The sequence below is a fragment of the Ailuropoda melanoleuca genome, chromosome 8 (assembly GCF_002007445.2).
Source record: "Ailuropoda melanoleuca isolate Jingjing chromosome 8, ASM200744v2, whole genome shotgun sequence".
In the NCBI taxonomy this organism is placed as follows: Eukaryota; Metazoa; Chordata; class Mammalia; order Carnivora; family Ursidae; genus Ailuropoda; species Ailuropoda melanoleuca.
The window spans coordinates 83,874,484-83,901,563 of record NC_048225.1 but is presented as its reverse complement, the minus strand read 5'-3'; the positions used below and the strand labels follow the sequence as shown (position 1 = coordinate 83,901,563).

Sequence of the window (27,080 nt, the reverse complement as noted above, 5' to 3'; positions counted from 1 at the left end):
GCAGTCACTCTAAGACAATGTGTATATAACTGAGTTCATTATCTTTTCCCAAAAATGTCTTCCTCCTCTAACGATCTCTGTCTCAGTAAAAGGAATCAGTATCTACTGTTGTTCAAGACAGAAAAATGAATGTCATCCCTGATTCCTTCTCCTCTTCCTTAAGTTTTGTCCCCAAAATATCAACTCCTAAAGATTCTGTCTACAAAATGTCCGGGATCCATTCACTTTTCTTGATTCTTTTTGACACCATCCCAGGCATAGCTACCACAATCTGTTACACAGATTACAGCAGTAGTCTCACTGGACCTTCTGAATCCCTTCTAGCATTCTAATTAGTTCTCTCCCCTGTAGCCAGATCGACATCTCTTAAATTAATTTTTGATTAAACCACGCTTCAGCTTCCCATTCCTGAGGCCATATTTCAACATTCTTAATGAATGGGTTCCAGAGACCTTATAAGATCTTACCTTTGCTTGGTCCTTTAATTCTCTGTCCATCTGTCCTAACCTTGTTCTTCAAACTCTGGTCATGCAAGCTTTCTAGCTGCTGGGTTCTTTTCTCCATTTGGGCCTTTGTATATATTATGCCTTCTTTCTGGAAGCACACCCATTTTCTGTCTTTCACTTAACTTATTCCTGGTCATATTTCAGTATCTTCTTCAACATCACTTCTTCCTCCTGATTCCAAAATTAGGTGGGTTCCCTGTTGTCACCCTACTCTTCTATTTAACACTCATCATACTTGCAATTACTAGGCAGTATATAACAGCACCTAAGAATAAGGGCTCTAGAGCCAGACAACAATCTTTGGGTCTCTTCTTTCAGTAACTGCTTGTGAAACCTTAGGCAAGATGCCAACTTTTCTGTCTCAGCATCCTCATCTCTAATATGAGGATAAGAACTGTATTTAACACACGAGGTTTTATGAGGATTCAATAGTATATGTGAAGTGTTTGTGTGAGAGTATATGCGAAGCGTTCAGAACGCTGCCTGGCACAACATACCTATTCAAAAAAATGTTAACTGTTATTTTTAGTTCAATGTCTGTCATTACTGTCAAACTATTGTCTCTATGTCTATTACATTTTCACACTGTATCAGCACTTAGCACAATGTCTAGAATACAATAAATAATAAATATTTGATAAATGAATGAATAAATACTAAAATTAATTAGTGGGTAAAAAACAACCATGTGATAGTAAAAGAAATTTGCCTTTTTGAAATTTTACTTTTGTTTTTGATGTTTTAAGACCTCAGTCTTAATATAAAAGAGTGTTATATTAATTGCATTTCTTAGTTCATGTGTCACTATCATCATAGGCCTGAACAAGATCCATCTTTACTTTTATTTATTAAAATATCATTCATGTATTCATTCATTTTTATGCCAATTCCTTGCTCCTGTTTCCCCCCTCCTTTCATAGGAAACCATTCAAATGTGTATGATATTATATCTTCTATGTCTGTGTGTTCTTTTAAAACTCTATTGTTTCATATGCATGTTTTAATATGCATAAATGACATTGCATTGTTAATTTCATTCTTTTTTACTTCGCCTTTTTGCCATACTGCTTTTGCTTCTGGAATTCTTTTTTGTTTCAAGAATAAACCATAGCATTGTTTATTTCTTAAATTTTCTGCTCATCTTGAATGTCATTTATTTACATTGTCAAAATAACCTGTGTAATTTGTCGATAAATTTCTACTCTACTGTTGCTATAAGCAGTAAGATAAAACTATAAATAATGATGCAATATTAAATACAAGAATATTCAAATGTACTGAATAAAAAGTACTATTAGGTCTTTCTTTATACATTGACAAAACCATCTTAAGAATTGCCAGCTACATTTTACAAATAAAATGCACAATAATTCTTTCTTTGAAAAGTGTAGTATTCTCTTTCAAGTGGGAAAACAAAACTGATGGAAATTAGTTTGATGAAGGCATTAGGGAATTCTAAGAGAAACAGCTAAATAATTAGCTATCATTAACTCATTGCTTTAGCAGACTATAGCAGTCGGGTTTATATTAACAAATTGGAATACATATTACAGAGAATATCAGATTTCACTTTTAATATATTTACTATTATAGTTCCTCCAAGTGTCATTGGTCCTAACCCTGAAAATCTCACTGTTGTGGTGAACAATTTCATCTCTTTGACCTGTGAGGTCTCTGGTTTTCCACCTCCGGATCTCAGCTGGTTCAAGAATGAACAGCCTATCAAGCTAAATACAAATGCTCTTATTGTGCCTGGTAAGGAACTTATTACTCTTAAATGGTGGGCAAAACTTTCTCACTTTTCTCAATACAAATGGCATCAACTTAACTCTCTTTCGGAACTTTTGTCTTGTTCCTTTTATTTGTTCATATTAAATGCCTCTCTTTATCCATTTGGGGCCATTAGGATAAGATTGTATAGATTTATTTCAGTGGGAATGTACAGTAACAAGGTCTACTTTCAAGAAATTATGACGTTTAGGAACAAACTGCTTAGTAATTCCTTGGGGGTGATAGACTAACAAACAGTGCTTTCACTGGATAAAATCACTGGTTGTTTTTAATTCATCCTAAAGCTCCTTGAGTATAGATAAATAGACCGACAGACAATCACTTCTACACTGTGGGATATTTAAACCCAGAAAATACTTGTTAACATATTTTGACTATAGTACAGTTACTGTTTGCTCACTAGAACCTGTATCAAACAATTCTACTATCTATGTTCGATTACTGGGGAGAAAAATTTTATGAATTTATTTCTTTATAAGGAAGTAGAATAAATACTGAGATCAAAGGAAAAGGAAGGATCAAAGACACGCAATTTAAATCAGTTCTTCCATTTTGAATGGGAAATTTTACTGTAAGAGAAAGGATACATTTTGCTGTTTATCTTATTGATAAAACAGTTATTAAAACAACCTCTGTGCCACTCTTCAATTTGCATTGTATTTGCCCACAGGTGGTCGAACTCTGCAAATTATCCGGGCAAAGGTATCTGATGGTGGTGAATACACTTGTATAGCTATCAACCAAGCTGGTGAAAGCAAGAAAAAAGTTTTCCTGACTGTTTATGGTTTGTCTTAACTCTCCTCATAAAATTCTTTCATTTTTAAACTGGTATTAGATACTTTCTATCTGAGCATCTTAATGAAAAAAAAAAAATCCTCTGTTCTTGTTTCCCTCCCTCAGTGCCCCCAAGCATTAAAGATCGTGGCAGTGAATCTCTTTCTGTAGTTAATGTAAGAGAGGGGACCTCAGTGTCCTTGGAGTGTGAGTCAAATGCTGTCCCCCCTCCAGTCATCACCTGGTATAAGAATGGGCAGATGATAACAGAGTCTACCCACTTGGAGATTTTAGCAGATGGACAAACGCTGCACATCAAGAAAGCGGAGGTGCATCTTTTATTCTTGTTTGTGTGTCATGACTCGTTGGTGGGATTATGAAAGAAAGAACTGGTAGTTGCATGTTTCCTTTACTACAGTGAAGAACGAGTTTTATTTAAAAACAGCATCATCAATGCTATTGACCTTAGTTTTATTTTTGTATTAAAAAAAAGCAGGATTGTAGGAGGCAATTAGAATGGGGCATTGGAGCATAAAGATGACTGATGATTTAATCTACACTGGAACAGTGTGATTGGTCATCTGTAACTTAATGGAGCACATACAATAGTATCTTTTTCTTTTAGGTATCTGACACAGGCCAGTATGTATGTAGAGCTATAAATGTAGCAGGACGGGATGATAAAAATTTCCACCTCAATGTATATGGTGAGCATCTGCCTCTAATACAACTCTTTTTCCCCCCAGATATGCAAATGAAAGTGTCCTGAATTAGCTTAAAGAGGACATGTGATTTTCTTCTGTCTTTTCACAGTGCCACCCAGTATCGAAGGGCCTGAAAATGAAGTGTTTGTTGAGACAATCAGCAATCCTGTGACCTTAACGTGTGATGCCACTGGAATCCCACCTCCCACAATCTCATGGTTAAAGAACCACAAGCCCATAGGTAATATGGTTGTGCATTTTTCATTTTTGTTTTCTTTTATTTTAATTCACTAGTTTAATAAACAAGCACATTTTCAGTTTTATGCTTATAGCTGTGTTTAATCCAAAAAGCCTAATGTACTGAAATATAAACTTACAGAATAGACATATAAAATGGTTATTCATTACGTAGAGATTTTTCTTATTTCCTTTTTCAAAGAAGGCCTCATTGAAAATGAAAGTACAAAGGAAGAACTTTTAAGAAACATATTTATTACATAAAATAAGATATGTTGGGACACCTAGGTGTCTCAGTCGGTTGAGTGGCTGACTCTTGATTTCAGTTCAGGTCGTGATCTCGGGGTCCTGGGGTTAAGCCCCGTGTAGAGCTCCACGCTCAGCTCTCCCTCTTCCTCTGCCCCTCCCCCCACTTGCGGGCTCTCTCTTTCAAATAAATAAATCTTTAAAAAAATAATACATATTATGGTGAATTGTAGAGTTGTTAAACATAAAAGTTTTTTGTATTTTGTTTTGCTTTATTTTCACTTCTAGAAAACCCTGACTCACTTGAAGTACATATTTTGTCTGGAGGTAGCAAACTCCAAATTGCTCGGTCTCAGCATTCAGATAGTGGAAACTATACATGCATTGCATCAAATACGGAGGGAAAAGCACAGAAAAATTACATTCTTTCAATTCAAGGTAAGTGGGATATGGGGTGCACCTGGCTGGCTAAGCCAGTAGAGCATGTGACTCTTGATCTCGGGCTCATGAGTTCAACCCCACATTGGGTGTAGAGCTTAATTAAATTTTTTTTTAAAAAAAAACCCAACAAGATATGTGGGGTACACTCTGATCCACCTTCAGTTTCTTTATTATATTCTCTCTATAGTACAAAATAAGGCTACATCTAAAGAGATCATTTATAATTGATTCAGAATACCTTTGTTTCATTTTTTTTTGATATATTATTTTTTTTCCAGTTTTGTTGAGATATAAACACTGTCTAAGTTTAGGGTATAGAGACTATTGACGTGACTTACAAAATACCTTTAGATACACAAAAATATTGTCAATTTTCTGTCCTACATTTATCAGTAGATTTGTATTTTCATGAAAATGGTCATAACTGTGGAAAAAAGAATAATAGAAATTTCATAATCTCTTTTTTTTTCATGTTTACTGAAATGATTACTTTCCAACAGTATATATTCTATTGAATTACTTATTTGTTTTAATCTGATATAAGTTATTTTGAGTTAAGCCTATAGATCTGTTCATCTTTATTTAGGTAAGTAAGATTTAACTCATGAAGAGATTGTAGTGTGTTCTAACAAGTTAGGGATTAGGTAAATTTCAGGTGAGCATGAATCTTATACTATTTTGGGGTGAGAATAAGGAGCATTAGTTCATCCAACACTTAATTAACACCTACTGTGTTCAGCATAATATTGAGCACCGGAGAGAGAGCTTGCATACTTTTAATTTTCAGTAAACTTCTGATTATTACTTTTTGCCTAATGTTTAAGTTGAAATGGAACTTGAAACTAAGTTGAATGCTAGTTTTTTCTAAGTTTATTACAGGTACTATGAAAAGAATTTCACATAAATTATAGAAGTAACTGAATATTTATTATCTACCTGTTTCGGACTCTGCTAAAGCTAACTTCAAAAATATTATTTTTTTTAGTTTTATTGAGATATAATTGACATATAACATTATATAAGTTTAAGGTGCACAATATAATGATTTGATAATGTATATATTGCAAAATAAGATTAAAATCCATCACCTAAAAATTAAAATTAAAGAAAAATTGAAATAAGTTTATGAGTATTGGTGGTTTCTCTGTTTAGTGATGCTTTGAGATTTCAAAAGCAAAAAGAGAAAAATAACTATTCAGAGATTCAGCATCAGAAATTATGGTTAATTTTGTTTAATGCATTAATAAATAATAAGTACTAATCATGAAGAATGTGGTATGACCAAACATTTTACCAGACTGTGTATGTTATCATGCCCCAGGACTAGAAATATGTGTATAGGGCCTAGTCCAGTACTTGTCATATATTAGATACTCATTACAGCATGTCTCATTAAAACTCTCATTGATTCAACTAATTTAGTAACTCTAAATTCGGCAAATTTGGTACAATTATTATTGTCTTCTGGATGACTAAAATAAGATTTTTAGAGGCTATAAAGTGATGGGCTGGTAAATATTTAACAACTGATTGCAGACAAAAAGGTCCTGACTTGTAGCCAATCATCTGCCAGTTTCTATGGTATAAATATTCCCACTGTGTCCCACTTCAAGCTCCCAACATGACGTCAATGAACATGGGGAGGAGGGAAGATGTGTAAAATTGGTTCTTGTGAGCTGGTGTGAGCTACCTTCCAACACACTACCATAATTACTTAGAAGAGGAATTCAAATGTGTTTCTGCTTGAAACCATTGTCAATATTTTTATTATACATTATCTCTCAATCAAATAATTAAAGTGAAAAGCAAAGATGGCCAGAAAGAGTATAGAAATGATTGGATCTTGAAACATACAACAAGCATATCCATTGTACAGAATAAATAATTTTTAAATTGCATTATGAAGAGAATAACAACCAACTTAGATACTTTTCTCAGACATTGATGCCAAGATTTTGTAAAGCATTCTCCTGAACTATACTGAGGATTTAATCTAAAAGTGATTCATTTGGCCAGGAAGTACACCCATGAGATAGATTTGTCACCAGCCCATATGACTAAATAATTGTATCAACTTACAAATATAACAACAATATTGAAATGATTCCTCGACCTATTCCTCATTTAAAAGTAATTTATGAGGATAATAATGGTTGGATGTTGAACCACAGTCTAGGAAAAATAGGAAAAAATGGCATATTGTTCTATGATTCTGTTGTATTTGTTAGAATTTATAACCTTGTGCCTCGTTAATGAAAATCTTAATCATTTCCCCAAAGTTCCTCCAAGTATTGCTGGTGCTGAAATTCCAAGTGAAGTCAGTGTTCTTCAGGGGGAAAACGTTGAGCTGGCCTGCAATGCAAATGGCATTCCCACCCCACTTATTCAGTGGCTTAGAGATGGAAAGCCCATAAACAGCAGTGAAACAGAAAGAATCCGGTATGTTTTAAAAGAATCTTTGCATCATTAATTGTAAGGTATTCTATAATGCTTTATGCTTCAAATTTCACATGAGTAATACCAAATTCAGTCTCATGGGACCTTGGCTATCATTGTATTCAGAAAGAAAAAAGATAAAATTTTAAAGAGCTGGACACAGAAATTCTCCTTTGAGAATTTGCTCAAAAGTGTGTGTGTGTGTGTGTGTGTGTGTGTGTGTGTATAGGTTTTCCGTATCCATCAACATCAATGAGTGAATGAGTGCTTGGCTCATTTTGAAAAAAAAGACAGTATCATCATAACCTAGTTCATTCCTTGTAGTGATTTGTCCAAATCCCATTTTCCGCTGATACTTGTTAACCATACAACAAACTGCGTAGAGATGGAATAACAATATGGTAAGGGCTTCCTGCTACTTTCAACAATAAATGCTTTAGAAAAACAATCCAGAGTTCTACTCTCTACTAGATTACTTTATCACAAAGCCCCATTGTACACAAATATCAGAGTAATTACAATTATTTGAAGAACCATGCATGCATGAGTAAGCATTAATTAAATGTATTGTAAGCCCTATCATTTTAAACCAGTATTTTAAATTTAGAGTTTAGAGTGAATTTTTCTAGTTTTCTAGTCAATGAATTGAATATACATAACTTAAAGAAAGATAAGTAAATGTTATTTTCTTTGAAATCATTTTATATTAAAATTTAGATATTTGTTCCCATTAGAAGATTGGGTAAATTGCCAAATAATATTTTAGAGATAATGTTTTAAGTTTTATTTCTTTGGTGTGGACATATCTCAATAGTTAACAAATATTTAATTATTTTTATAAAATCAGCTGGTATCAACATATTGCAAGCCAAGTACTAGATAGGTGGTGGGACCTAAAGATCTTATATGATAATATTTATACCTAAGAATTTGTGATCTGTCACTTTTCCCTTACAATAAGATCCCAGATGCACTTACATCTAACTTACTGATTATTTGTTCACAGCTCTACAATATGTATAGGGTTGCAAACAGAACAATTTGCCAATCAAAGTATTTTTCAGTGTCAACTTATTACTGTCCTTTGGTTATGGCAACCTTCTTTTTCATTTATTCATATGACTAAACCCATGGAATTTTAAAATTCATATTTTGAAAATGAAAAAATACTGTAGGCTCATAATAATATTGTAACTTCCTTTTTTTGGTAATTTTCAATAATTACATTTAATAATATGATATGGTAGAAGTGGAATATTTACTTTTGACATTGGAAGATTCTAATAAAATCACTATTGTAAGAATAACTGTAGAAAACCATTTAATCTCTTTTTAAAACAGAAAATTTGGTAATTGATGGCTTCTGAAGGGAATCAATAATGCAATAATCTTAACTTTTAAAATATCTTTGATCATCTAATTGTGTAGTTATTTACTATTATGTAATTTGAGGGAAAAGCTCTAGCAATTTGTGGAAAAATTTTTGCAAACTATACCTGTACATAATACTGAGTTGTCACAGTTTAAATAAGTTATCCTATTCTCATTAAAAATATTACTAAGTCATTTGTAGTTAGTTTTTAAGATATAATTTCTTTTAGTTTTTCATTATAACATTCTTCAAATTTTATACCAGAATTTTAAAATAATTTTCATTTAATCCAAACCTTATATGGTAACTAAGGAAAAAGTATTCTAACTTTGAGAAAAACATGTCTTTGATTTGGAGAGGGAAGTTCCCAACCTGATTTCATTTCCGGTTTCTCTCATAAGAAAGTGGTGGGTATAAGACATGAATTTTATCTGGTTCTGTAGAATTTTAGTTGATTGCCTGAAATCTCCATCAGTTTTACTAGCTCTGACTTTAACAGACTTCCATGTACTTCATGAAAAAGATATGAACCATTATATATCTAAGATGAAGGTGCATTTTACGGTGGTATTTCTTTAAAGAACACAATAACCCGGAGTGAGCTTTCCAGCTCCTGGTTTCACAAGAATCATCTCAGTGCCTTTACTATGGTGTTTCCTATAGGGTGACTGCAGATGGCGGTACATTGAACATTTATGGAGCTCTCCCATCTAACGTGGGGAAATACACATGCGTCGCTACTAACCCTGCTGGAGAAGAAGACCGAATTTTTAACTTGAATGTCTATGGTAAATATGACATTTCACTCTCTTTTGACTCTGCCCCCTTGGGAATCTATCAGTAGAAATGAAGGTCCAGCAGTAGGTGTCTGAAGCATCTAGTTTTAAAATCTGATGTCACTGCCATTTGCTTTTGGGATAAAAAGCAGCAGTATGGGCAACTGTAGTTGAAATGATTTGAACTAGTAAAGCACACCCACCCCTTATCTCTCTCTCATTTTCTGCATGACGTAGTTCCACCTGCAATTAAGGGTAATAAAGAAGAAGCAGAGAAACTAATGGCTTTGGTGGATACTTCAATAAACATTGAATGCAGAGCCACAGGGACACCTCCACCACAGATAAACTGGCTAAAGAATGGACTTCCTCTGCCTCTCTCCTCCCATATCCGGTTGCTATCAGGAGGGCAGGTTGTCAGGTCAGCTTTTACCTTGTCTGATTTGCTAGACAGATAAAGTCACTGTGATTATAGGCTCTAATTTTATCTAGACGGTGTTTAAGAAATGTTTTTTCCCAAATTTTTACTATTGTTTGTTTATTTTTCCCTTTCAGTATCTTTTTAGAAGAAGGAGGATACAATTATAAAACTGAAATGGTTTTTTAAATTCTTATTTAAATGCTCATGTTTTAGTAAATTTGTATAAAATAGGTCTTTCATAGACAGACATATCTATCGATAGTGTATGTATTTCCAAGAACTGTTTTAGAGAAAACTTTCTGTGGCAAAATAACAGGAAGATGCGTACTACAATCATGTGATTTTCATGTTAGCATCATTCTTTATTAACGTATATTAGAAAAATATTCACTCTTAAATTACATTATATTTTTAATGGCTTACTGTTAGTGCCTAATCAGTTTGTAGAACTAATTGCATTTGAGGCATCTGTATTTTGTGGTGGATTGTTATAAACTTCATAACTAACATTTCCCAACATTAGTCATCTGCGTATAAATCAGAAATATTTTCTTTGTGTATATTGAATGGGATTAAATTATGAATTATTGGGTCAAATTGTTTTTCAGGATTGTGAGAGCTCAGGTGTCTGATGTTGCCGTGTACACGTGTGTGGCCTCTAACAGAGCTGGGGTGGATAATAAACGTTATAGTCTTCGAGTTTTTGGTATGTCCAAGATGGCCCTAGTACTGTACTTTACAATATTAAGCAACAGGCGTATATTTAGATATTGACATATCAGAAAGAATTGGTAAAATAGGATCTTGCCAACTAGGAAAGAATGCCTTTTCTCCCGAGGGGTCCATATGTATCAAAACATACAGTCTTTTTGTCAAAATACTCTTCTAACCTGAAATTTTGCCTTAAGTCAAATCTACATTTTTAAAAATAGCATCTCAATCCAGACACAAGGACCAGTCTTTTCATACAAAGAGATAGTTCAGTCTGTTTTCTCATAATATTAGTGGCTCATTTTGAGTATTTAAAATATGAATGAATATGTGCAGATATGTCTTCATGTGTATGTGTGTGCATAGACAGAGAGCTGAAAACATTCCATTTCTGAAATATTAAGGTTTACTGGTCCGGATTCTAGATTCCAAGAACATCTCAGAACAGCTAAGTAACTATTTACTATAGCCTACAAATTAATTTTGTTGGATTGTATATAAACTTACTCTAGAAACTAATATTATTTTATTTATTCCACATACAGCAGTTGAAAATGTACTTCTGAAACTATAATATATATTGTAACAAATTAAAGAGGCAAACCTAAGAAGTGAAAAAATGGCTAAAACTTAAACCACATTTAAATTCTGTGTGTTCAGCAAGAAAACAAGCCGGAGGTTTCATTGCTAATATTTTGGAAGGTTAATAATAAGTGTATCTAATACCTGTTTTTATAATAGTTGGCAATTATTTATATGCTATCTTAATTCTATATTTTAATAGATCATAGAAACACTAACATAATATAATAAAAAAATTATTATAAAAAAAGACACAATATAGAACTAACTGAGCCATTAAAAAATATTTTTTATCTAAGTTGGTCTCAAATTATAATAGACCTGTTTTGTTTTCTGCATAGTGCCACCCAATCTGGACAATGCAATGGGAACAGAGGAGATCACAATAGTCAAGGGTAGTTCTACCTCCATGACATGCTTTACAGATGGAACCCCAACTCCCAGGATGTCCTGGCTTAGAGATAGCCAGCCTCTGGGTCCTAATACCCGTCTGACAATAAGCTCTCAAGGAATGGTTCTTCAGCTCAACAAAGCAGAGACTGAAGATTCGGGGAGGTACATCTGCATTGCCTCAAATGAAGCTGGAGAAGTCAGCAAACACTTTATCCTGAAGGTCCTGGGTATGTAAACATTCAGTAATTTGGAAATAAGTAACAACAAAGATTTAGTAAATAAGTGTAATTCTTAGAGTCACTTGCTATGGGGACAAAATTTGTAAAAACTTCATTGTATTTCATATTTTTGTTTTGTAATTTACCTAGATTTACTCTTACCTGAAGCATGTTAAATTTAAATTATTTTGTTCCTTATCTGTCTAAAAGACGAAAACTCCTGCTTATAAAATTTTAACAAAATCGTACAATTGATAAGTAGATTTTTAAGTTTTTTCAAGAATTAAAGCTCTTGATTAATACCAATTTAATGGAAAAGCATATTTATACTATTTTATGTTATTTCAACCTTTTCAAATGATCCAATCTAATAGTTTTAATAGTCATTTCAAATAGTCTAGTTCCATTTACTCTTGTGTGCATTAAAGCAAATATTTGAAATGTGTATTACAATGTTCTACATGCAAACAAGTAATATAAAGAGAAAACAAAACTAGAGATACAAAATAAAGAGAAGTCAAAAATTTTGACTTTGGTAGAGAAATGAAGATGTATGAGATGAACTATTTCCATAATTAATTATTTTGGGGGAGTTTGGTTTGTTTTCCACTACAATATAGATAAAATCTCAGGCTCCTCACAGAACAAAATACACTTCACAAGGAACAGAAAGAATAATTTTAGCATGATGCTAGCGTATGTATTCAGAATGCCCTGTAGTCTTTCTCATAGTACCTATACCAATTTAATCATTTGGGTACCTTTAAAAGTCTGCTTCATCCTTAGCTAAGCTCTGTGATGGGCAGTACCCACCTTACCTATTTCTATATTCCCAGGATTTAGCATGGCATTTGACACGTGATATTTATTCATTGGATTAAATTGAATGGAATTAGATGCTTGCTAGCTGGGTTGAAGGAAGTTTTAACTGGAGAGGGAGGCAGAATGCTATGTAAATAAACAAAGAAGAGACTGTGGTATAGATGAGTGTTCCTTAGAATGAAGGGTAGTAGTGGAGGAGGTACTCCAGGGTATTTAGAGACAAAAGACAGAGGAGTGTGTTGATAAGGAAGGCTAAAATAACAAATTCCTGTACACTAATTCACAGAGTATCAGGAATAACAGGAGATGACATAAATGTGCTCTTGTACATTATTCACATATGAAGTATTAACTATTAACTATACGTTATGGGCCAGGCATGTTTCCAGTCATCATGTAACAAATAATTGCTCTACACCTACTATGTATGTGACATATGACCTGGTCCAACATGTGGCATTGGGAAAGGGAGAAAGCATGCTCCTCTAGAAATTCTGAGAACCAAGCAGCAGAATCTCATCCCAGGGCATTTCTGGGTATAGAAAACTGAGCAAGATCTTCTCCCATTCCATGGGCTGCCTCTTAGTTTTTTTGACTGTTTCCTTGGCTGTGCAGAAGCTTTTTATCTTGATGAGGTCCCACAAGTTCATTTTTTCTTTTGTTTCTCTTGCCTTTGGAGATGTGTCATGAAAAAAGTTGCTGTGGCCGATATCAAAGAGGTTGTAGCCTATGTTCTCCTCTATGATTTTGATGGATTCCTGTCTCTCATTGAGGTCTTTCATCCATTTGGAGTTTATCTTTGTGTATGGTATGAGAGAGTGGTCAAGTTTCATTCTTCTGCGTATAGCTGTCCAATTTTCCCAGCACCATTTATTGAAGAGATATTGGCAAATGACACTACAGATAAAAGATTAGTATCCAAGATCTACAAAGAACTTCTCAAACTCAATACACGGGAAACAAAATCAAATCAAAAAATGGGCAGAAGATATGAACAGACACTTTTCCAATGAAGACATACAAATGGCTAACAGACACATGAAAAAATGTTCAAAATCATTAGCCATCAGGGAAATTCAAATCAAAACCACACTGAGATACCACCTTACGCCAGTTAGAATGGCAAAAATTGACAAGGCAAGAAACAATTGTTGGAGAGGATATGGAGAAAGGGGATCCCTCTTACACTGTTGGTGGGAACGCAAGTTGGTACAGCCACTTTGGAAAACAGTGTGGAGGTCCCTTAAAAAGTTAAAAATTGAGCTCCCCTATGATCCAGCAATTGCACTACTGGGTATTTACCCCAAAGATACAAGACGTAGTGAAGAGAAGGGCCATATGCACCCCAATGTTCATAGCAGCATTGTCCACAATAGCTAAATTGTGGAAGGAGTAGAGATGCCCTTCAATAGATGACTGGATTAAGAAGATGTGGTCCATGTATACAATGGAATATTACTCAGCCATCAAAAAGAACAATTTCACAACATTGGCTGCAACATTGACGGGACTGGAGGAGATAATGCTACGCGAAATAAGTCAAGCAGAGAAAGACAATTATCATATGGTTTCACTCATTTATGGAACATAAGAAATAGGAAGATCGGTAGGAGAAGGAAGGGAAGAATGAAGGGGGGGTAAACAGAAGGGGAAATGAACCATGAGAGACTATGGACTCTGGGAAACAAACTGAGGGCTTCAGAAGGGAAAGGGGTGGGAGATTGGGATAGCCAGAGATGGGTATTAAGGAGGGCACGTATTGCATGGTGCACTGGGTATTATACGCAAGTAATAAATTATGGAACATTACCCATTACATCAAAAACTAGGGATGTACTATAAGGTGACTAAAAAACATAATAAAAATTATTATAAAAATAAAAAAATAAATAAAACATTCGCTGTTTAAAAAAAAAGAAAACTGAGCAAGAAAATAACAATGATATTGCTAGCATCGTGTACAGAGGACAACCTTCCTAGGTACAGGGTTTATAAGGATAGTATTTTCTTAAAACAGATTTGAAAACTGGCTCAGCAGAAAAATGAGAAAATTCAGCATTCTGGCATCTGTTGAAAGCTAATTCCATTAAAACCTGAAAAAGTCTTCACTTGGATCAATGCAATACTCCAAATGTGAAAGTTACCGTCCTAACCTGGGGAACTGCTATTCTTAGCTTAATGCTATCCACATGGTGGAAGGTGTCATGATATGTTAGTGATTCTGAAAAGTCCAGCATAACTCGAATATTGAAAACAAGGAAAAAGCTCATACAAATAAAGCTAAGTGGTTTCGACAGGGTCCAGGCTATGAAGAGCTTTGTTATCCACGTTAAAAATTTGGTTTTTATCCTAGAACACTGGGAAACCATTAAAAGTTCTAATAAGTGGAGTGCCATGAGTAGAACTACAGTTTGAAAAAACCACTGTGACTGCAAAGTAGAGAGCTACTTGGAGAAGGACAAGAGTAGATTCTGAGAGACCCATGTATTATTAGGAGTTGTATTTGGCCGTGAATAGCAGAGTCTAAGTCTGGCAGCTGGAACAAATAACTTTTGTTTTTCTTGCTGAGTGAGGTGTCTGGAGGTAGGCAGTAGTTACGTTGGTGAACCAATTCAGATATTTACAGTTCTCTTGGCCTTTACATCATGGTTGGTCAGTGATCATGCATTGTCTGGTCACTCCCCGCATCACTAGATGCAACAACAGAGCAGGAAAGAGAGGAAGGGTGAAGAGTTGCCCCTCTAGGGACTTTCTTAGAATTCCTACAAAACCACTTCCGTTTACATCTCATTGATCAGAATCTTCACACACCCTTCCATCTACCATCTACTACAGAGGCTAGGAAATGGAGTTTTTAGTACACGGACAGCCCCAACAAAATTGGGGTCTGTTAATGTGAAAGAAACAAATAGATAATATTGTGTGGGTACCTAAAGGCAGGAAATAGGTGATGTTAGTCCAAGTAAATAGTACTGTAGCTCAGATTAGTAATGGAAGTAAGAGGAAAAATGTATTTAGAAATAATGGCAGGTAGAAGTATTAGGACTTATTTAAGGAGTTGGATGTAGGAGAATGATGAAGAAGATATCAAGGGTGGCTGCGAGTTTCTGGCTTATATGACTGAATGATTGGTAGACCCATCACATAAATGCAGGAAATGATGGAAAAGGACCAGGTTTTGAGGAATAAGGTAACAGGTTCTGTCTGAATACATGTTGAAATTGAAACAATGTCCAAATACTCCACTGGAGAAGTTTATCTGATAACTGGATTTGTGGATCTCAAGCTCAGAAGAGAGATATAAGCTAAAAACGTAAGTTCTGGAGTCATCATGGTAGGTGCATCTCCTACTCTGTCCAAAGTATAAGACACGTGGACAAGACACAGAATAAAATAGTTCTTAGTCACTTAGCAACTATCTGTAAGGTCTGTTGACTGGGAGTTTGAATCAGGTGGGAACATGTTGTGTCTATTATTGCTGATGTTGTTTTAAATCTAGTGACTATAAGCTTTGAGGATAAAGGTCGTGCCTAATTAATCTTTGTATCCATAGTGACTAACACATGGTAAATAACCAATAAATAAAAGGAATCAAATGGAGAATCAGATAAGTTCTTTTGAGTGATACAAGCAACATGCTTTGGAAATTAAAAGGGAGAGAAATTTTATTGTTGGTGTTGAGAGAATCAAAAGATTTGCAGTTTTTACAAATGAGTTTAATGATATTAATGTGACCTTGATAGTATTTGAACATGCCTGGTTAGGGGATGGGACTATTGGAAGATGTAACAGTAGAAGGAATGGCATTAGTAAAGTTACAGAGCAAGAAAAGACTGTACTTGTTGAGGTAAAGAAGTAGTCTAATTTGAAGCCTACGTTACATGTAAGTATATTAAAAATACATAATGTTATAAACATAAAAACCTTTTACAAAACTTTGGAAGCCATGGTGAAGAGTTTTTGTTTAATTCAGTAAGCAACATGGAAACACTGAAATCCTTTTAGCAAGAAATCTTGGATCATTCTAAAATGCACTTAAAAATGGGTTTTGACAGCAGTATGTAAGATGAATGAAAGTAAAAAAGAGGTCATGTGGGTCAGTGGTTAAGAAACTCTGAGTTCTTAATTATAATCTGAAAAGGAGTATAGATTTAATATATTGTCTTTCTCCAGAAAAGAAAACAAGGAGTGTAGGTGGAAATTTTTTTCTTTTTAATAAGCAGGTTTTAATAAAAATACCAACAGCTATAGTAGACATTGTAGTAGGAATAACTTTTTAAAAACCTTTAATTATAAAATAAAACATATTCAGAAACAGAAATGAAATGTGTAGTTTATAGAATATCTCACTGGATCCTCACAATGATCCCATTAGTTAAGAAATAGTGCTATTCTTATTTTAGAGGTTTGCCCAAATCCACTAAGCTAATGATTTTTGGAGTCAGGATTCAAACTCAGGCTTTTTGACTCCAGATACTCTGCTGTGAACCTCTCTTCTAAACTATGTGCCTGATTTAAAAAAAAAAAAAAAAAAAAAAAAAAAAAAGTCTAATCCTTGGAGCTGTCCAACAGCTATTTTGGCTGCCTTGTGAAATAGTAAGCTGGAAATGTTCATAGAAAACTTGAATGATCATTGTACAAAAAGACTGTTTTAAAGGGATTCCTAAACTTGAGAATAGTTGGACTAAGGAACCATGGTGTTTCTTCCAAGTGTTTAGATTCTTTAACATCCTCCTGAGAAAGGTAATTTAGAAATATAAATAACAAAAAAGGAAATTATTTCTGCCCAGACATAACAAATGTGTTTTATGCAGAAATAGTCTCCAAATATAACTGTTTTTTCTTCTGCTTAGTCATTGTTTCCTCTTAAAGTTCTGCATGGAAAAGATGATAGCAGAATTCCACAGCATTTGCTTGGAGCTTTTGTAGAAACAATAGATATTTAGAAGGTACAAAAACACACTACTCTCTGGAAGTACCTCTCTTTAAAAAATGGTACAAGATGAGTTTAGTTTTTATTGTTCTTCAATCTTTGCAATTAGGTGAGACTGCGCTAATGATCTGAATCCCAGTTGCCAAGCTATAGTTGCCTTAGACTGGGTTGCCACTTACTTCATGATCTCTGATAGACGTGAGCCATCCCTTTTAAGATAGTGCCAGTGACAAATGGCAGTAACATCTAGGAATGATCATTTTGGTATCTTTGTTTCAACCAATTTGTATTACACGAACATAAATTTGAGGTGAATTTTCTTTAAAACTTTTTCTAATCAGCAGTATGTTATCAAACAGCAAGTTTATTTTGTTGTTGTTTTTAATTCCCTTTATATAGAACCACCTCATATCAATGGATCAGAAGAACCTGTAGAGATATCAGTGATTGTTAATAATCCACTTGAACTTACCTGCTTTGCTTCTGGAATCCCAACTCCTAAAATTACCTGGATGAAGGATGGACGGCCCCTCCCACAGACAGATCAGGTACAAACTCTTGGAGGTGGAGAGGTTCTTCGAATATCTAGTGCTCAGGTGAGTGTCGAAGTCAAAAAATTATTTCATCCTGGGTTGTCCTTCTCACTTGCTAATATAGGCAAAATGGAGAAATTATGTTTTAAATGGATCATAGATCCCTCTCTGTAACCTTAACAAAGGTAGGTTGGTTCTATGGTATGCATGCTTGGGTAGACACAGGGAAACATGACTAAAAAGGAGCAGTAGGAGTATCATGTTAAACTTGGAAGAAAGCAAGATACTTTAATTTTTGCAAGTTTTTTCGCAGTGCTGTAAGTGAATATTTCCCGAAGCTCTTAATTTGTGCCGGGTAGGCCTTTACAGAACTAGCAAAAAGCAGTTCAACATATATACATATGAGGCCTCAAGGACCAATTTTGGTTTCCAAAATTAACTTGCAGACATAAAAATCTGAAGAGACACAATTTTTCAAACAATCAATTCAGTAAAATTGACTTCTTTTAGTTTGTGTTTAAGGAAATTAATCAGAAACGTAAATATATTAAAGAGAAGTATGTCTGGGATGCCTTGTCATAACGATCTTCTATTTTACTAACAAAGACAAACCTTATATTACAGATATTCTCCATCTGTGCCCTAATACCCTCATCTGTAACTTTGGGATAAAAATAGTAACAATACCTAACTCCTACACTTGAGGATTTAAAAGATCATCTAACATGATATGCTTAGACTAGTGCCTCAGGCATGTAGTATATTAAGTAGAGTTAGAATTGTTTTTCCTGCTGCTATTGTTGTGATAATCAACATCCCTTGAAACAAGGAATAACAAATTACTTAATTATATTCTGTGTGCATTTTCACTGAGGAAGGAGGAAGGAAAGGGACCTGGAGAAAGAGAGCTAAGGGCTATGAATTGTCTACTGTGTCAGTCCTGCGTTCAGCTCTGGGCTCTATCACACCGATGACTCTCAATGACAACTCTGTGAGGCAGTCTTCATCTCCATTCTGCACAATCAGAAACAGGCACAGAGAGATCAAGTACTTGCCTGCCAAGTACTCGCCACTGTTCCGTGATAGAGCTGGGTCTCAATCCTACATCTGCTTCAAAAGCCTAATCAGTGGAACTCAGCACACTCCTTGTTTCCAATATCAAGAACACACCTTCCATTTCCCTTTTTTCTCCCTGTCAAGCATTGCAGTAACTCAGAGAAAACGCGAGTTAAGCTGTCAGACCACTTACTGGATGAAAATCCTTCAATGTTAGAATTTCAACAGATATAATAAAAAATTATTATTAAAAAAATGCATCAAATGAATACATTTTACAACAAGTTTACACAATGTCATATGTCAATTATATCTCAATTAAAATAAATAATAAATACCTACTCTCTTAGCAAATATCAAGTATATAATACAAAATTGCTAACTTTTGTCACCATACATTACATTAGATCTCCAGAACTTATTGACCTTACAAATGGAAATTTGTACCTTCTGTTCGACATGTCCCCATTTCTCCCATCCTAGCCTCCTGTAACCACAATTTTACTCTGTTTCTATGAATTTGTCTTTTTTAGACTCGCAATAAAAAGAAGGAAATCCTGCCAATTACAACTTGAAAAAAAAAAAAAGAATTTCAACAGATAAAAAAGGAACCAAAAGAATTTTGTAATGTAAGGAGACAGGGAACTGCGTGGAATAGAATTATCATTAAAAAGGAATAATGACAAATAAAGTTTAAAAGGAAGATTAAGGCCATGTCATAGTAGGTCTTAAATGCAAACATTGTATAGTTGGCTTTAACAAAGGGAGACAAAGATCCCACAGGTATTAGATGGTGACCCACATGAGCTAGCTGTTGTGGAGAATACAAACGTAATACATAAAACATGTCTCAGTCTTTGAGAAGTTTCCAGTTGTCTAGGGGATATAATACTATACACATGATAAAATTCAGAAAAGAAACAGTAAGAAAACCGTTCAAGATATTTTAGAAGTAGAAAATTAAATATTATCAAGTCTCAAGACTGATCTTTGTTCTTCTGCTCTTCTGTGTTTTCAGAGCATTTTGTACATTATACGTTATATTTCACTTATCTGAACTTTGTCTCTTCGTGTATGTGTCTGTAATATAGAGTGATGCCTGACACATACTGGAAGCTTTGCAAATTCCAAACTGTGTGGTAGAGACAGGAGTTTCCTAAAATATCTTCCATCAAATAATAGTTCTGTGAGTTATTCTAATGGGGGAAATTCTGTAACCAAATAGAATTGGAAAACTTTATATACAATACCTTCCTCTCCTTTGTGAGCCATACTGCATGTCAACAGTACTGCAAAATACTACTCTAGAGAAATTTGATTAACTGTAACTTTTCTGACACCCTATAAACAGAACATAGTTTAGAAAATATAGCTACAAATGATGACTGTAGACACCCAGAAGGGCACAAATTGTCAGGAAATACTTATTGGAGGAGGCAAGATTTAAGAGTAGACACGAATGACTGTTCAAGTTTGGTTAAGTCAAAACAAGCGGAGAGGACAATATTAATTAGGAATAAAGTGAGTTGATAGAGAAAAATCAAGTTTTAAAGGCTTTAGATATATGATGGGAAATGCAAAAATTATTCTCTAGGCCTTGGTACATCATTTTAAATTCTTAATTGAAGGCCTATGCAAGTGTCATTCTTCTTAAAGTTGCATTTAAGTATTTTTGCAAACATACCAGTCTTAAATTTTTTTGAAGGAGTTTTTGCAGCCTACCAAAAAGTTTTTCCATAACCTATAAAGTCAGTTTTGAATGTAAGAATTTAAAAATTCACAATATTCTAGGAATGTTCAAGTAGTAAAATAAATGAAAACAGGATTTTTCTGCTTTTCCAAAATACATTTTTCACAGGTGTAAGATCATCTGTTTTCCAGAGTATATTTTATGCGTACGTAAGCATGGGCCGTGTCTACACAATGTCAAACATATGAAGGAAGACTAACACTTCCAGTGGAAACTATGCACGGGGATTTTAAAGAAATGTTCCTGGTTTTAGTCAGATAATAGTAGATTATGCTGTCAGTCTGACACTATTTACAGCCAGATTGTATAATATAGCTCTTTTGTTTCACCATGTTTACCAAAGGTACATTCAAAATGTGGTATTAATGTACTTTATTTTAATAACCCAATATTTTATTTTGTTTAATTGATAAATTATATTTCATTTTCTTCAGGAAGATGCCAATTGAAATTTAAAATCTATTTAAGTCCATAAATACTTATATGTTTAATCATTGTGTGTCTCGTCTGTGACCTCTGGTGCTAAGTCCTATATGTATCTGCCTTTTCCAAGATTATTAAATATACCTAACGTGCAAACATTTTAAGATCAGATATCGAAACCCTCTTAAAACATAGTTTTATAGAGAGCTAATCACAAATGTTGAAACAGTTATTAAATTTTAATTGTTGTGCTATCTTAATGATATGCTGTTTTGTGTGAGACTTTATATTCATTCAAGTGAATACTTACTCTCATCACGAAAACTGACATGTTAATATTGTGTAATTCACTTATTTGGATTTTGCAGGTGGAAGATACAGGAAGATATACGTGTCTGGCATCCAGTACTGCAGGAGATGATGATAAAGAATATTTAGTGAGAGTGCATGGTAAATTTGGCAAAATGTCCTGCAATCTATCATTACTAACACCTAACTAGAAGCCATAATTTATGGAACATGGGGCAACTCCATAGCACATCATAAGATATGTTTATGTATAGGGAAATATGTATTTTGCAAATCTGATTCTTGTATTTAGCTGAGTAAGTGCTTTTTGGAAATACTTCAGTGGACTTTTTGACTTATTCATTTTGTTCCTGCACAAATAATTCATAGTTCTTTATTTAAAATCATAAATTATGTTAAAGAAGAAAATGTGTCATCCAGTCTCATTACACAAAGGCTTTTTTGCATACAAATGTTTTGTCACAGAAATGTACCCTACAACATATAGTATCAAACGTGTTTTTCATCTCTCTTAATGATTTGGTGAACATGTTTTCATATCAAAAAATACATTTTTATAACACTTTTTAGTGATGGCCTAATGTCCCGTTTTATGAATATGCCATCATTTATTTAACCCATTCCCTGTTTTTGGATATTTAGGCTGTTCTTGTATTTTTACCAGTATAAGGAATACTGTTATAGACATCTTTGTGCCTACATATTGGCCTGTTCCCTTAATTCTTTTATTTTGATAAATTTCTATAAGTACACTTGCTTGATTACACATACACGTGTACACATTTAAAGCTCTGAAGTTTTTTGCCAAATTACCTTCCAGAAAAGTTGGGCCATTTAGACTCAGGTCAGTATGATTTCAACATAGAGATAAGATTTACTCTTTATGGAAGGGAACATTTAAAAAACTGAGCAGAAGATACTTTTTTCATTGTCTTAGCCTAGATGACTAGGCAGTGCAGATTGTCTGTAATTTAGGTGCCCCCCTCCTCCCAGCAGCCCTACACACAAATTAGACCTACCATTAATTGACATGCAAATTCTGTATATAAAAGTCACATTAAAAGATATATTTCTTAATATTATGAAAATATATACATTTCTCTGTATTATGATGGAAGAGACCCTGATGTAGTAGTTTGGAAATCTGATGTTCAGAGAAAATTCTTACCAAGTGTGGAACCTGGTTAAGAAATCCTTTCTTTGTGCCTTAGTTTCTTTACTTGGTCAGTGGTAATAATAATGTGATTATGTTACTTATCCTGTCATTCATGTGACCATTGGAAGAATCTCATTACTTTATATATGTGAAAGTACAGAGTAAGTCTTAAAAAAAAAAAAGTCCACTACTGGTAATCATTTGTACTACAAATTGAATGAGTAATGTTTTAAGCTTATGCCTCTTATTTTATATAACAGAAGCAACATTGGTTGAAAACCTAAGATAATTCAGATCATTTTTATATCTTGTTTATTGAAAGCCTCTGCCATGTTTGTTCTCACACCCAGTACCCCCTAATATTGCTGGCACTGATGAGTCCCAGGATTTCACTGTGTTACGGAACAGACAAGTGACATTGGAATGCAAATCGGATGCAGTGCCCCCACCTGTAATCACTTGGCTTAAAAATGGAGAACGGTTACAGGTAAATCTTGCTAAGTTCCACAAATCCATTTCGAGGAAAAAAAAAATCAGCTGTAGGGTCTTGGTAGGTACACAAAACCAAACAACATCAGGCTACTGTTATTCGACAGTGAAGGGGTACGCACAGGGTATTTTAATCAGCCTTCTTTTCTCAGCCTGTGCTTGGGTAGTTATTAACTAGTTATGGGTCAAAAGACAGGTATTTTGATTCAGACACTCTGTAAATTGTTGCAAGTATGTATCTCCTGGAGCCTGTGGATTAAAATTGGATTTGAAACACTCAGCTATTTCTTTAGTTGAGAGGGAAGAAATCATCTCAAAAGAACTGACGTCTCCTGCAAGTGTCATGGGCAAACCTCTCACTAAATTTTTCTGGAATAAACTGGGACCTGAGGAGGGACCCCCAGGATCTATGTGATATCCTTGGATATCAGGAATGTAAGACTGGAATCCTTGAAGAACACATTTACTGGCTCTCTAAAGCTTCCCATGCTCACGTGATATCTGTCTGCTGTCACAGAGTGTCACAGCCCAGGATCCTAAATAGCCTGTTAGGGTTGGCTCAAAGCCTTGACCTTGAATGCTCTCGTTGTTCTTATTCTAGAAGTTACTTATCCTTTTTTCCCTCCTTTTGTTTTTCCTCATCCTGTTACTGTAACCTACTGTGTTTCACTGTGCCTAATTATAAAAGGAGATTAAGTCCCCTAACATCTAAGACAGAAAGACCTCCACCACCACCAAACCATACCAAAGGACCAAAACCAGACTGGATTCTGAGAGTTACTTACATGCTAAATTATCATGGGTATCACTTAACCTTCCTGTGCCTCAGTTTCTCTATTTATTGTAACCCTACTAACGGTGGCACTATAATTGCTACTTAGAGTAGTCGTGACCCTCAAGGAGCTCACAGTCTACTTGAAAAGACATATAAGTAAATCAAAGAGCATGGATATGACTCATATGTCAGAGTGATGTGTAGCATTTTATGAAAACAGAAAAGAAGCAAGTAATCAGACTTCAGGGTAAGGAACAGCTCAGAGGAGCCTCTCGGAAAGGGTCAGTTCAGTTTTAAATGATGGGAAGATACTGGGCAAGAAAGAAGAAGGGGATTCTAATCACAGGTAATGGCATCTACAAAGCCATTACGGGAGAATGAATGTTACTCTTGCAGGAACTGCAAAGTATCTTGGTGTAGCTGAAGTAGGCCTTGATTAAAATCCTTTGATGATTCCCCATAGATTTCAGGATTCAGGTTAAACTATCCCACTTAGCTCACAAGACCTTTCATGTTCTTACTTTTTCTCCACAGTTTTATTTCCAACGTGTGCATTTCACTCAAAACTATTAGGTGTTCAGGGGTGCCTGGGTGGTGCAGTCGGTTAAACGTCTGTCTCTTGGTTTTGGCTCAGGTCGTGATCTCAGGGTCATGGGACTGAGCCCCACGATAGGCTCTGCATTCATTGCGGAGTCTGCTTAAGATTCTCTCTCCCTCTCCTTCCTCCTCTCCCCCTCTTCCTCCCCAAACCCCACTTGCATGCATATGCACTCTCTTTCTCCTAAAAACAAACAAACAAACAAACAACTATTAGGTGTTCAGATAGAGACTGAGTGAATGTTGATGATGGAGAAGTTTAGGCTAATACCTGCTATGATATTAGTACTGGGACAGGGTGAGTTCAACAGTTATGAAAAAAGAGAGGAGTTCAGCTTCACATATTTTGAGTTTGAATTACCATATATTATCCAAGTGGAGAGTCTAAAAAGTATGAAGAAATATGAGTCCCTATTTCATCAAAAATGTCTTTGACTTGGTAGTCCTCCATGGTATGTATATGACCAGTTGTTGAAGCCATAGGTTTGTATGAAGTTGACCAGAAAGCACGCAGTGTGAGATAACCTATAAATGAGAACAGAATGTAAGGCAAAACTAATAATTATAGGGTGAGCAAAGGAAGAAGAAAAGATCAGAACTGAGAAGGAGGACTTGGAGAGATAGAATTAAGTATAGGAGACATTACTAAAAGCCAAGAAAAAGAGAGGAAGTGGTTGACAGAGTCCATTAAGACATAAATTAAGTTGTGTCCATAGTTTTGGCAATACACAGAAGTGATTAAAGATCAGAACAATGGTTCTTCAATAGAGTGATCAAAGGAAAAGATAGATTACAGTTGTTGGGGGAGTTAAGGAAGAAGAGGGAATGGAAATAATTATGGCCTATTTTTGAAATATAGAGATTTTATATGTTTATTTACTGAAAGAAAGACTGAAGATATAGGAGAGAGAAAGAGAAGTTTATAGGATAATGTGTGTTGGACAGAGAAGGAATGGGACCCTGGTCACAGGTGAAGAGATTAGCCTTGGACAAAAGGGCTGACCTTTTTCCACAGAGATAGTTGCATTCACATGTAAGGTGGGAGGAGGAGAGAACTACAGGCTTTGGTTTTCTGCATGGAGTAGGAAGCAACAGCATCAGCTGAGAATGAGATTCTATCTGAAGAAAGAAGTCATATTTGGAAGAATCACTGGTGCCCAATGGGAAGAGAACCAGAAAGTATTGTAGTGAGACTTGATGAGTTCGCAGAACTTACTGATGTTCATGGAACAAAAACATTGAAAGAATCAACTCTGAAATTTTTTATTAGCCTAAAACTCTGCTATACCCATGTAAAAAAAATATAAATATATGCTTTATAGAACTTAACATATATAATTAAGAAATTACTTACTCTCATCAGAGGTAATAAAATTTTTTCACTAATAGCCCCTATAGCAATGAAAGGCCCAGAGAGGGGCTCCGGGGTGGCTCAGTCGGTTAAGCATCTGCCTTCAGCTCAGGTCATGATCCCAGGGTCCTAGGATTGAGCCCTGCATTGGGCTCCCTGCTAAGTGGGGAGTCTGCTTCTCCTTCTCCCTCTGCCCCTCCTCCTGCGTTTGTGCTCTCTCTCTCTCTCTCAAATAAATAAACAAAATCTTTAAAAAAAAATAGGCCTAGAGAAATGGAGCTGAACTGTGTATTTTAGTATGAACAACATTTTTCATTAGAAATATACAGTTGGGGGGCGCCTGGGTGGCACAGCGGTTAAGCGTCTGCCTTTGGCTCAGGGCGTGATCCTGGTGTTATGGGATCGAGCCCCACATGGCTCTTCCGCTATGAGCCTGCTTCTTCCTCTCCCACTCCCCCTGCTTGTGTTCTCTCTCTCGCTGGCTGTCTCTATCTCTGTCGAATAAATAAAATCTTAAAAAAAAAAAAAAGAAATATATAGTTGGCCCTTGAACAACATAAAGGTTAGAGGCACTGACCCCCTACACACACAGTCAGAAATCTGTATATAACTTTTGACTCCCCCAGAATTTTACCAATAATCTGTTGTTGACCTGAAGCCTTACCAATAACATAAACAGTCAACACATATTTTGTGTTATATATCTTATATACTCTATTTTTATAATAAATTTTACTAGAGAAAAGAAAATGTTAACAAAATCATAAGGAAGAGAAAATACGTTTATAGTACTGCATTGTACTTTTTGAAAAAATTCCACACGTAAGTTGACCCACAGTTTGAAAGTCAACTGTATATCTATGTGGGACAGAGCCCATATGGCAGAAAAATCTTATTTAGGCTCTCCCTGAAGTAGTTCCTTCTTTGGTTCAACCAGAAAATTTCAGTCTTTGAGGCTACCTGGCATTTTTTAATGATTATGAACCTCATATATCTTAATTTATACAGAAATACTTGTTTACATCTATTTTCCCAATTGGACTTAATAGCAAAGATTAGGTTTCATTGTCTCTATATTTTCATAATTCTTGGTCCCATGCCTGGGCACAAAATAAATGCTTAATAAATATTTGTAGACTAAAATCATTTATTTACTTTTTTTTTTTTAGCTTTGGTATTATAGGTGAGTATTCTTTTTTTATAATACATTTTATTTATTTATTTTAATAATAATATTTTTATTATATTATGTTAGTCACCATACAGTACATCCCCAGT

At 34.8% G+C, this 27,080-nt stretch overlaps 1 protein-coding gene across 2 annotated transcripts in view; it reads left to right on the top strand.

The window, feature by feature from the left end:
* The window catches only part of HMCN1 (hemicentin 1), a 477,641-nt gene that overhangs the window by 373,731 nt on the left and 76,830 nt on the right, over positions 1-27,080 (top strand). For both annotated transcript variants that reach the window (XM_034666795.1, XM_034666794.1), the window contains exons 58-71: positions 2,100-2,261; positions 2,968-3,081; positions 3,198-3,400; positions 3,697-3,778; positions 3,885-4,016; positions 4,547-4,696; positions 6,979-7,138; positions 9,171-9,295; positions 9,521-9,704; positions 10,313-10,410; positions 11,339-11,617; positions 17,763-17,959; positions 21,494-21,575; positions 22,941-23,077. In XM_034666795.1, the coding sequence (XP_034522686.1) occupies positions 2,100-2,261; positions 2,968-3,081; positions 3,198-3,400; positions 3,697-3,778; positions 3,885-4,016; positions 4,547-4,696; positions 6,979-7,138; positions 9,171-9,295; positions 9,521-9,704; positions 10,313-10,410; positions 11,339-11,617; positions 17,763-17,959; positions 21,494-21,575; positions 22,941-23,077 (2,105 nt within the window). The remainder of the gene's footprint in view (positions 1-2,099; positions 2,262-2,967; positions 3,082-3,197; positions 3,401-3,696; positions 3,779-3,884; positions 4,017-4,546; positions 4,697-6,978; positions 7,139-9,170; positions 9,296-9,520; positions 9,705-10,312; positions 10,411-11,338; positions 11,618-17,762; positions 17,960-21,493; positions 21,576-22,940; positions 23,078-27,080) is intronic.